General features: G+C 36.0%; 1 protein-coding gene across 1 annotated transcript in view; it reads right to left on the bottom strand.

Annotated features, from left to right (window-relative positions):
- The window catches only part of LOC103802043 (apolipoprotein B-100-like), a gene marked incomplete at both ends in the record, with an annotated part of 29,084 nt that overhangs the window by 2,544 nt on the left and 14,037 nt on the right, over positions 1-12,503 (bottom strand). Inside the window, 8 exon segments of the mRNA XM_009074486.1 lie at positions 1-5,023; positions 5,918-6,294; positions 8,527-8,672; positions 8,933-9,120; positions 9,256-9,431; positions 10,685-10,895; positions 11,459-11,580; positions 11,808-12,031. Of these exon segments, the coding sequence (XP_009072734.1) occupies positions 1-5,023; positions 5,918-6,294; positions 8,527-8,672; positions 8,933-9,120; positions 9,256-9,431; positions 10,685-10,895; positions 11,459-11,580; positions 11,808-12,031 (6,467 nt within the window).

The following is a 12,503-nucleotide window of genomic DNA, read 5'->3' as shown; positions in this document are numbered from 1 at the left end:
ACAGAGGAACTAAGGGCGAAACCATAGTTATTCAGGAAGTCAATTTTGCCAGTCATTTTCATTGGGAAGCTGATTTTCACATTTCCATCATTGTTTGTTAAAAGTCGAATTTCAAAAGGCTGTGCCAAGAAGGAAAGCTCATTATTTACAGTTCCAGTAATCCGTCCATGGAGCCGAGCACTGTGAGAGCCTGTTAATTCCACTTTCATTTCTCCAAGCTGTCCCGTGCCTTTCACATTCAGAATGCTACGTCCCAAACGCTGGGACTCAATTTCAGACTGAATCTGAACTGTTGCATAATTTAGGAAACCACATTCATATCTCATAGCTTGGTTGACTTTCAGGTACTTATCATTTATTTTATTGTTGGCAGAAAATGTAATAATGGGGCCCTCAACCTTGAAAGTGGCATGTGAATCATGAGTGCCTTCATCAGAGAAATTAGGAGAAGCCCATTTCCAGTTTCCTTTACTAGTGGAGGTAAATGATATGTGTCCTGCTTCTACTTCTGTTGTCATGTTATTGACCAGATCAGCCTGGCTGGAGAAATCAGCTTGTGGAATATTCAGTCGGTGGGAATATGCGGTTCCACTCTGCACCCAAATTTTCCTTTGTAGCTTGAACATTAAATTATTCTGTAGTTCTATTGAATTTTTCTTTGTATATAAGTTTGCTCTAGTTTCAGCTTCACTTTCTACTGAAGTCCCTAAAAATACCACTTCATTGTTGTGCTCAACTTTAAGAAACTTATGGTTGACTTTAACGAAATTTTTAAGGTTCAGCTGCTTCATGTCAGGGGCCAGGAGACGTGAATCTGCAATAACACTAAAAACTAGGAAGTCTAATTTGGATGTTGTTTGAGCTGACATGGAGGTCACAAATTCTGGACTGTTTGCAGATGTTGTAGTATTATGAAGCTCAGCTTGTGTAGACAGTGTAAAGAATGGAGAGGTGACTCTGAAAGCACCAGACAGTTTGCCAAATGTAGGGACAGTCATAGTGTGTGGGATACGTGGAAGCTGGAACTCTGGTATCTTCATGTTAGGAATCTGGAGCTCATTTAGATTTAGCTTTGGAATCAGTAATTCTGGTATTTGAAACTGAGGCATTTGTATTTCTGGGAAAGAAATGTCAGAAAAAGGCATATCTCTCATCTTCAGATCTTTTAAATAGACATCAATTGCTGGTAACTGAAATTCACCAGATATGAGTTTGTCTATTGTTCTCATAATCAGAAGTTTAATCTCAACCAAGTCAATTGTAAAGGAAGGCACTTCAAAAGTATTTAGAATTTTAAAATCTGGGGTAGTAAATTTCATTGGGATTTTCATGTCCTTTAGTCTCTTAATATTTATCTCATAGGAGGGGATATGCAGATCAGTCAGTGGAACGATGAAGTCTGGTGTTTGAAATGTTGCTTCTCGAATACTTCTGAGACTAACCTCAAAGGCAGGTATAGTGACGATAGCAGTTCTGATTTCAGGAACTTTAAATCCCGTTTCAACAAACTGGTTTAAATTTTCAGCCCAATTTTTTAGATCATACTCTTCAGCCAAAGCAATAATTTTCTTAGAAGCTATGTTCCACTGGTCAGAAATGTATATGACAACAGAATTGTAGAATTGGCTTATCTTCTGAAGACACCACTGGAATTCCTGGGAAATATCCATTTCCGAAATCCTCTCTCGCAGGTCTTCCAGGTGTTCATTTACCTTGGCTTTCACATTAGCAAATGTTGTTGAGTTTATGAGCTCTCTGAACCAGTTAATTATTGCAGCAAGCTTGGTGTCCTTTAGTTGTTCCATGTATTTTGAAATCACAGCTCTAAAATCTCTAATATACTGTTTCAGTGCTTCTGCTTTTTGTGGAAGTTCTAGATTTCTGAGTTCCTCATTTATTTTCTGGGTCACTTCTTGTATTTTGTTATTTGTGTCATCAACAAACTGGTTATAGTCAAAAGTCTTGAGCTTTTTAATAACGATGTCGAGGAACCTGTTGACTTCCTTAATCATCTTTTCATAATCAAATGTTTGCACTTTCTTGACACCATCATCAACGAATGCAACAACTTTATCAAAGCATGACTTCACATTGATATTTTGCAGGTAGATGGTCAATTTCTGAGCAGTTTCTTTTATTCTGTACTTGTTGAGCAGTTCTATCATTCTGTCAATTAAAAAATATATCTGCTTATCAATTTGATATTTTACAATCAGTTTGTGCATATGACCACGGAAAGAGCTGATCTTCTCAGATAATTCATACTCCTCTATCCAATTTAGAATAAAGTCTTTGATTTGTTCAAGAATTTGATTAATTTTTTCGATTGGCAAGGAACGCTTAAATTTTTCTATTAATTCTTTAGTATTAAATGTTTTAATCTGCCGCTTCAAATTTTCTGCAATGCTTCTGAGATCAATATTCTGAATCTGAATCTTGAGTTGTTCTAGGTTTTGCTGTATCCTAGTTGTAATTCTGTATTCATCATTTACATTTTTAATCCAAGCCAAAGTCCTGCTTCCAATTTTGTTAGGATCATATTGTCGGAAGAAAGCAAGCAATTTTTCAGTGATGTTGATTACAGTCATTCTTACCTTGTATTTGTTATCTAGAGCTGTCAGTGTTTCAACTATTCCATCAAGAAGCTGCACAATAAGTGCTTTAATGTCATACTGCTCATAACGATCTTTGATGTATTGCTCAATTTCTATCAGATAGACTTGCAACTGAAACAGTATTTCTTGAAGATTGTGAATGGCTTTCTCCAGCATAATTTGGAGATCATCATATGTTATTCTGTAGTCCTTTGTGAAAGCAACTAAATTATTTTTCATGCTGCTAACTCTGGCTTTTATATCTAATTTGTCCACGTAATCATTAATGTCCTGGGGGAGCTTATCCAAAGTTGCCTTGTATTTTCTCATATGTTGTTCTATGTTGATATTCTTCAGGTAACTTTGTATGACCTGCAGTGCAGATAGAATGGTGTCTCTGAGTTTTTCAAAGTAAATGGGCAATTTTTCCAAGAATGGTATGTTAATTATGTGCATATCTTTATTTTTGTCATACTTCACAAAGCCAGAGATGCTGAATTCTTGAGGCTCTGATACACTGCTCCTGAGGCCCAATACATCAATTAAATTAACTTCTTCAGACATTAATGGTAGTACAATGGATGTGTCCATTACAGAGAGATCTGCTAAAGCTCTTCCACTAAGTTCCACACCAATCTTTTCTGCATCATTGTAAGCACTGAGATCTTGTGAATATACATTATTGTTTAGCTGACTTTTCAATTTCCAAGCACTCGACTGCTCTGATGGAGTAAAAAGCATATGAACTTTGTTGTCAAGCAGTGTAGTGTATCTTCCTTTAGACCTCAAGGTATGGCTGGTAGATCCTCTGTAATCATGGGAGAAAGTGAAAGCAAGAGGTTCAGCTTTGAACAGGAATTTGCTGTACAGGTCCCCTGTGTGTTCACCCATAGCAACCAGCTTGCCATTAGCATTGGTATGTATGTCAGCATTGATGGCAAATGGGGCCAGAGTAGAACGCACAGCATTGCTGAAATGGAGAGATCTGGAATCACAGTTTGTGTTCATAGTAATTGAGGAAGAAAGTCCCACCACATCCAGATTAACTCTGTGACTCACCACTGTGCCTTGAACATTTGCCACTGTATCTGTTTTCAAGTCTGCAGTTAGACCAGCACATGCAAGGGTGTAGGTGTGCTTTATTTCATCTGCTCCATGGGCTCCTCTGACATTGCCACCCAAGTTCAGCTTCAGAGGCTCAAGAAGCAGTTCTGCTTTGTTGGAAACTTCTGTCTTAGTGTATTTAATATTATTGCTCAATTTAGCTGTAAGAGAGCTGGGCTGCAGTTGTAGGTCAAAAACATGCTTGTGGAACTTGTCAAAGCTGAAGCTGTTGTCTAACTTTGAAGAAAATGCTAAGGATAATCCAGGAATATTCAAGTCATTTGTGTATTCCAACTTAATCTCTTTGAATGATCCTTGCAAATTATTTGAAAACTTGAGTCCTTCTCTATTAACTCTGAAGTTTAACACATGTTTGTTGTCCATACCCAGAACTGTACTCTGATATTCACTTCCCAGTGTTATTTCTGTTAGACTCACTCTTCCACCTAGATTGAATTTTGCGTTGTTTTTACCATAGCGCCCAGAAGAGGATAGTGACATGGAGCCTCCTGCAGTATCAAGCTTGGCATTCATTTCACTCTGCATTGCCAATGGACTCAACTGCACGTTTGTGGTTGCGCTGCTGGCTAGACCGTACCGATTTACATTGAGTGATGACTTATGTGCAGCTCGATTCCTTTGATCAGTCAGAGAGATATCAGTATTGAAAACAAGATCCTGGGAATTGAGAGAACCTGCAAACAAAGCATAATACTGGATTTGCTTGTAAGTGGCATGGTACTCAGAACGAAGTCCTGCCATCTTCTTTGACAAAATTATTTCAAGCTTATTGACACCTGCAGTATGGCGATACCTCCCACTTGTTTCAGATGAAATTTTCAGCTGGCTGTTTTCACACTTCAACGAAGCTGTGTTCTTTAATAGTCCACTTTGTACGTCAGAAACTGATGTAATGGAAAATGAACCATCACTGTATCTGCCAGATATCTGATTGGTAGCCTGAAGGTAAGAAGAATCCAACTTCAGATTTGATTTTCCTTCTAACACCCTTCTCTTTTCATTGTATGTGCTTGACAGAGTGTAAATACTTCTTGCAAAGACAGAAGCCACTTCCAGCTGTCCTTCCATTTTGACATTATTGATATTCATATTACTTGTCTTTTCAGAAACAATGTCACTGGAAAATGAAAGCTGAGGACCCAGAGTACTGGATGCTGTAAGTGATATGGTGTAGTTTGCAACTGGACTAGGTTCATAACTTTTTCTGCTGGACAACTTAAAAACTGATGTTAAGACTATGTGCTTCAGGTGGTTTTCATATGTACAGATGAATCCATTTCTATTATATGATGCTTCTCCAGAGCCTGAAATAGGAAAAAAGGAGACAAATGATAAGTGTCATCTATACTTTTTATCTTTAAGAACTTGTCTGATGCCACTGAACATCAATGCTACTGCTTGAATTGCAATTACTGTTTCATCATTTTGTTTTACAGGCCTAAGCATTTTGGTAATAGTTCAATTGTAATTCAGTAAATCCTGTAAAATTGCTATTATTTTGATATTTTAAGCTAAAGTTTTGAACTGTGAATAAATTATGTATCCACACTACGAAATATAATGATGCAAAACTACACAATGTTATGTAAATCAAGAAGATGGACTCTCAAGTATGACCTATTTCTAATATGCCTGGGTTTTAATATTTTATCATGTCTCTGTTATGATGAGAAGTTTAGAAGAAACAGAAGTTAGCTTGTCCTTTCACAGTTTGAGAACTCAAACAGCAAATTTAAAGGAACTTAGTTTAAAATACCATCTTATGTCAATATATGGACATAAATAAATTATAAGACAATTATATGTATATTTGTATATATATATATATATACACACATATAAATAGACTGACAAATTGTGGGTATACCTACACAAACACCTACACACCTGATTTTGAAAACACTTGACTTGTCAGCTACAAAAGTGTTTGTAGAATCATGCCTTCAGTTTTGAAGTTATTTCATTCAGGAAAGAATATGCAGGAAAATACGGACCCTAAAAGTCTTTACAGAGTTAAACTGACTTCACCTTTAGTATCTGAATAAATAAGCACACACAATATCTCTAAAACAATGAGAAAGTGATTTGAGACTATGCAACACTTTTCTCAGGCAAATTAATGTGCTGTACTTGATGCAGGGAAAATGAAGTAATTAAAATTGTTTTGCCAACATTGCAGTACTAGCACACATTCTTACCTTTCACACTGTAGGAAAGTAGCTCAAAAACTGAATCAGCCTGGGTGTTATAAGTAGCTTTTACACTGGATGCTTTCTCTGTGGTGCTGTTTGTCAAAGTGTACGCTCCTGTCCAGTTGTAATAGTTGCTGTGCACATTAGCAGAGACCTCTAACTTGCCCAGTAAAGGCACACGAAAAGGATAGGATTTTGGAACACTAAATGTTGGTAATCTGTATTCCTGAGAGGGCACACTTATTCCCATTGACTCTAATACCAGAGGAGGTGTCTTAACAGTCTGTGGCATCCATATGTCTTCAGACGACCTTCCACCAAATGGCAAAGGGATATCAATAACAAGACTTTTTTTATTTAAGTTGTATCTGATCCGGCCTTCACTAGAAAAGAAAAAATACTCTGTTAGAAACTGCAAGTTCATAAAGCATATACAGAAATTTCCATGACTCCCTACTCTACCCATGATACTGAGCTTACTTACATGCTTATATCCATGTCCTGACTTTAGTTTTAGAGAGAAATGTAATGACCATCTATTATTATCAATATTTTTAATCACTCATTCATCAAAATTTACTGAAAGCACCTTTGGTATCACTGAATTTTGTCAATGTTTTTTCCCCTCATTTCATAATCAGGGAGACTTGTAGGCCAAGTAGTCCAGAAACACATTCTTTCTGTAAGACCTTACATTAGAATTCAAAGGTTCCTGATTTGTTCAGAGCTTAACTAACTTTAGCTCACAGCTGAAAGTGTCATTAAAGAGTCTAAATATGTAACTGTTGAATATTGCATTTGATTTTCTACTCTGAGAATCCGAATCTGTTTCATGCACACTAATGAATAGATGTACTGGCATCAAAATGATCCTCAAAATAAAGGAATTTGAATGAAAATATCTGGCATATAGGAGAAGGAAATCCTCCAAAAACACTGCCACACTTGTGGGGTGCTGTGTACAAGAAAAAGACAATTATATTCTTCCCAAAAAAAAAGTGATGTAATCTTACAGAAATGCATGAAGTCTTATTAGCATTAGATGTTCAAATAAGCCAAATTATTAAGAAATTTTTTTTTGTGATTATAAGCATTTCAAATGTTTCATTGAAATATTCAGCATTTATTTTATTCTGAAACAAGAAATCTAACCATTTGACCAGCAGCTAGGACTGGAAAATGTGGATCATCAGCTGAAAAGCTTGTGGGGAAAAAGTGTAATTATGAAAAGGCAAAACAGAAGGAAACTCATCCTTAACTTGTGAATGAACAATAAGCTGGCAGAGATACTTTTCTTGTTTTCCTAACTGGTCTTTTATATTGCAAAACCTTCTTTTTTACACTTAGATGAAAATTAAATAAACACTTCTGAAATTTTTTCCTTCACATCATAAGATTTAAAAGCAACATAACAGGGCAGTAAAAAATCCCACTATCATTATTACTATTAGTATTAGCACAGATGAAGAATTTAGGAGAACAAAACAGTTTCTTTCTTGATTATGTTCAGCTCAGGAACACAATGGAAGCAATAGAGATGTGTCATTAACATACAGTTTCATATTACCACAGTGAAAGACAATACATGGAAAAACAGATCTTTTTTGGATCCAATCTTACACTACCTTCAACAGAAGTGTCCTTTACATTCACTTCAGCCATCAATATTTCCCTAGCTCACATAGGAAAACTATGTAGACATGTTTCTATTTATCACAGTGGTAGCTGTGGGTGTATTCTGAAGGTACTACCAAGCAACGTTGTTCCTTGAATTCTTATGCATAGGCAGAGCAGCAAAGAGATATGAACAATAATGGCAAGAACAGTATGTGCTGGGAACTGTATTGAGAGCAAGTCTAGCAGGTGCATGAGCATTTTAAAGTTTAGAACCACTCTCTCTGACTTATGGTCTAATTTCCTAGAAACAGCAGAAATATCCAGACTCTCTTCTTGTTTGTCAAACCCTATTCTTAGAAAATTTTAACATATTTGATGGTTTCTATGAAATTTGACAGAAGGGTAATGACATTCATTCTGTGAAATTCTATTTGCTAGAGAGATGGGACCAAACTAGTGCAATCATCCAGTCCATATGTGTACAACCATGGCATGGGCTGCCTATGAGCAAGACAGACATGGGAAAAAGTCAAGTTACTCTACTGGTGGAGATTAACCAGTATGTGTAGGGGAATGGGAAGAACTGTCCAATAGGACTGCATGGGAAAATACAGAGATATTAGGCCAAAGGGTCTGCTGGGATGCAGGACACAAATCCATGGGAAACATAGCTTCAGTATTTCTGTGGCTTAAAGACTGTTGAATGCTGTATTTTTGTTCAGTACTCCTTACAATATAACACAATACTTCAGGATATATTCATATGCTGCATGAGTGATTACTGCAAAAGTCAAGTCTGTATTAAAGACATGCATAATTTTCTCCACATAATTTCATTTCTCTGGTCTTAAAATTTTCATTATTATTCCAATTTTGTGCTAATTTCTACAGTGGGTCCATACTGTTTTATAAAAACAAAGTAAAATAAAATAACACAAAAATATGAACGGATATATATATTCAGTTTCCTGTGTCACTATCCCAATTTTTCTCCCTACCTTTTCAGGAAAAGTTCTTCAGGAATGGTGATGACGGGCAGGTTAAAATTCTGAATGTTCAGTTCCTGCAGTCCACTTAGTTTGTCTTGCAGAGTCTGGGCATAGGGGACATCTTTTGATGCCTTTTGCAGCCAGGTGTTGGATGCCTGCAATAAGAAGACAGGTTTTTCAAAGTAAAAAACAAGATTTAGGATCTCCCAGTAACATTATCTGAAAGTCATAGTCCATATACTGAGCCCTAGACATCTCATATACTGACTGGTTTGATCTAAGTTGGAAATATACTGCTTATTCAATCTGATAAGGGATTTTACAAGTAGTTCCTATTTTGGCTTCCATGAAGGAGGCAAGAATTCATCAAAGCTATGTGGTGGAACTGTAGTATCTACTGTAGGTTGAAACATACCACAATAAATTGTGATGCGATATGTCGCAGTGTCATATCCGTATGAGCCACTTTCCGATCCAGCAGTTCATTGGCATGCTTCTCTAAAGTTTTTGGGTAGTCTGAAAAGTCAATTGGGAAGCCAGAAGACAATTTTTTCACAGTGGCACTGGCACCTGAATTCCACTCCAGCTCAACTTTCTCAGAATCTGAAAATCACAAATTTAAAATAAAATGAGTAAAACCAATAATATACTTAGTCTATTTAGGGATATACTATAAACTAATGTAACAAGATGTTAAAATGTATAGGTTTTACATGTAGATCATGGCTTTGCGCCTACCATATCTTAGAAGAACTCTTTCTGAAATTGAGTTTCCATGAGTTGTTGCAGCTGAGCTGATCTGAAGATATGCTTTGTTTGGTGAATAATTAACCAATGCTTCACTTCTAAGTTCAGTTTGCAAGCGAGGAATAGAAATGGTGCCTCTTAACATTGTCTCTTCCATTCCAGCATATCTGTGAAAGAAAAAAGTAAAGATGAATAAAAATATTTCACTGTACTTTTTAATTTATGTTTCAGGATCAATTTCAGCATTTAAATCTATAGCAAAGGCATAATAGGTGTTATAACAAATTAGATTGCATCAAACTTTATGTTCCGATTCAATTCATGTTTTCAGCTTCTCCTAGTTACTTTGGAAAATCTATGGTAAAATATTACAGTGCTACTGTGCACATTCACACAATAATAAGTCTGTGTTAATTTCATAATACTGAAAAGGATGGAAATATGTATCTATCCTGGTAAAGTTGTCCCTGAACCAAATTCTGAACTCCTTACTCCAGCAGAATTCTCCACTAAGGATACACTGTGACTATGAATTGCATAGAAACAAAATACTTGACAAAATATATTATGCCACTGGGCTTCATTTTCCTTTACTCACATTTATTTTACATCTCTGCAACTTTGTTGACTTGAGCAAACTTCTAATATTATGTTAGTGCAAATGAAAGGGAATTGAGGTCCCTGACATGTGTCCAAAGCTCCCACTGATATCAGAGGCAATTCTGCATGAACAGCAAAGACAAAGACTCCCCGGGGCACCATCAAGATCACAGAATTCCATGGAAGATTGAGGTTTATTAAAGAATGTGATCAGCCCATTTCACTATGGACTTGTGAGGCAGACAATTTTAGAAACCCTGGCAGGCTGAACATTTTTGTTAGCTCCCCTGTAGATGTTCCCGGAAATATTCTCATCGTGAAGCGTGGGAATTTTTACAGGAAGCTCTCAGTTATTTTTGGTTTTGTTTCTTATTGAGTGCCATTAGATTTTTTCATGGGGAGATGTAAGAACTTTTTTTTTAGAGCCAAACATATCCAGTAAAAGATAATACCTCTCTGAACAAACCTTGCCTTGTTTATACCCTTGGATTATCACACCTGCAATAACACTAGTACAATATATTCTTGTAGTCATGTGTGTGCAAACATGGAAGAACTAGTTCAAGGAACTTCTAATACAAATAATATGTATATAGGAGGAAAGATCAGTTAGTGTACAATATATATGTATTTGATGTATTACAAATAAAATAGTGCAAAGTTTTTTAAAGGGGGTTTGAGTGACAAGTTTATATGTCTCTCTATATAAGCAATTTCTCCAAAACCAGATAAAATTTCCTCAAATTTTCTGCATACAATAAAACCTTCAGCTATCTTATTCAGAGGTAGCTGTAAAAGCTTAAGTGAGTTCCTGAGTTACCTTATCTGGCCAGTAAGGGTAACTTCAGGGATCTTCTTGTTGTTGAAGTCCAAGACAATGGTGTATGCTTTCTTCCCAGGAATGGATTCATCAGTAATTCTGAAGTTTGTACCAAAGTCAACATCAACATCTGGAATGTGTACATCGCTGGTCAAAATCTTTCTCTCTCTGTTGTACCTGAAGGTCAATGTGGCCTCATGCTGCTTTATACCTAGAAAATATAATGTACTTTAGTTATTCACAACTGTGGAATCTGTTTGGACTTTTCTTAAAAGCAGAATAAAAAAAGGATCAACTGGAAACCATATCACACTAAAGATCTGAGAGAACCTTAGTGAGCCTGAATCAGAAACTGGGTCATCTTTTTTCTTCTCATCTTCTAAACACACCACAGGATGATCCACTAACCCCATCAACTACTTTTGTTATTTAAATGATCCCACCGATGGTTTGTATGCTCTACATATTTCATCAGAAACTGTATTTTTCACTTGCTTATATAGAACCCATTAACATCTCCTCTTCCTTGCTTCCATTCACCAACATTACACTTTTATTTAAATAATCAAAAATACAAAATCAGCTTCTGATCATGAAAATCTATGGGATTGCATACATGAAAGGAGTTTAAGTGTTAGCCTGTTTGGGTGTGAAAATGGCATTCTATTTTATACTGTAAAGAATTCTATTACAATTTATTCATACAAGTCTCTTTCTCATTAAATGACACAGTTCAAAACTGAGCTAAACCATATTGTTTTTTCATACTCTTACCTTCTGCCTGGACAGCAAACTTTAAGGTGTCTATCAGGTCATTTCCCTCTCTTTGCAGGTCGTAATTTGCACTTGCAGAGTATTCCTTCACTTCACCTGTGGGCACTATTTCAACTTCAAATCTAAAGAAGAGTAAATTAATTTCTTGTAAATAACTATTTTGTCCATGACCACAAAGAGAAGAAATCACACAGTTCTCAACAGCTCACTTTCACAGCTGCTGCTCTTAGACTGCTTTTTTAAGATCTTTAAAGGTAAGCTTTATGTCAAAGGGTACTGCAGATACTAAGCTGTAAGAGGGAAGTGTAGTTAGCACAAAATAAACATAGTTTAAGCGGATATGGCTTACCTGGATTCTCCAGTCAAGGGAAAATATGGAGCTGCCTCTGTGGAAGTGACGTTATAGTACAATAAGTTAGTGCAGAAATTTAGACCAGCAATGAAAGACTTGCAAGAAGTTGAGGTTTCTTGATTCTCCATCAGAGGTGGAATCTCTTCAGTTTTGGCTGGAGACACCAAATGCAGTGTATTGCTGGAACAGAAAAGTCAGTCACTTATTCCCAGGACAGGTGTTCAGATGCTGTCCTATTAACAAGATTATTTTCTAAATAAAATTCACTTATTAATGTAGGGGTTAAATGAAATAACATTTCATGGTTAAATGATCAAGTGGTTTATTATTATAAGGATTATTAATTATAATTCATTTTCCCTCTCTAAAATTAGTGCTAGTAGTTCATTTAAATTCAGTCTAAAATGGGTATTGCTATTGTGATAATTTTATGTGAGAGAAAACAAAATAATAGGAAGGTTAAGAGTCTTGTCTAAAATTTCAAAAATAGTGACTAATTCTTCACTTATCTGGGCTATTTGCTTATCTTATAAAAAAGTTATCCCAGTTTTACATGGTCTGGGATTTTTCTGAGCTGAAAATTTCTCCATGCCTGCTTTAGCCTCTCAATTCCGCCATAATAAAATCCAAGAAGAGAAGGAAGAGCATAGCCCTGAAAGTTCTCATTTAGTTTTCATTACCTGATACTGAGCA

This window comes from Acanthisitta chloris, unplaced genomic scaffold (assembly GCF_000695815.1).
Source record: "Acanthisitta chloris isolate BGI_N310 unplaced genomic scaffold, ASM69581v1 scaffold37120, whole genome shotgun sequence".
Taxonomy (NCBI): Eukaryota; Metazoa; Chordata; class Aves; order Passeriformes; family Acanthisittidae; genus Acanthisitta; species Acanthisitta chloris.
Note: the sequence above shows the minus strand (reverse complement) of the source record. Positions and strands in the feature narration are given on the sequence as shown.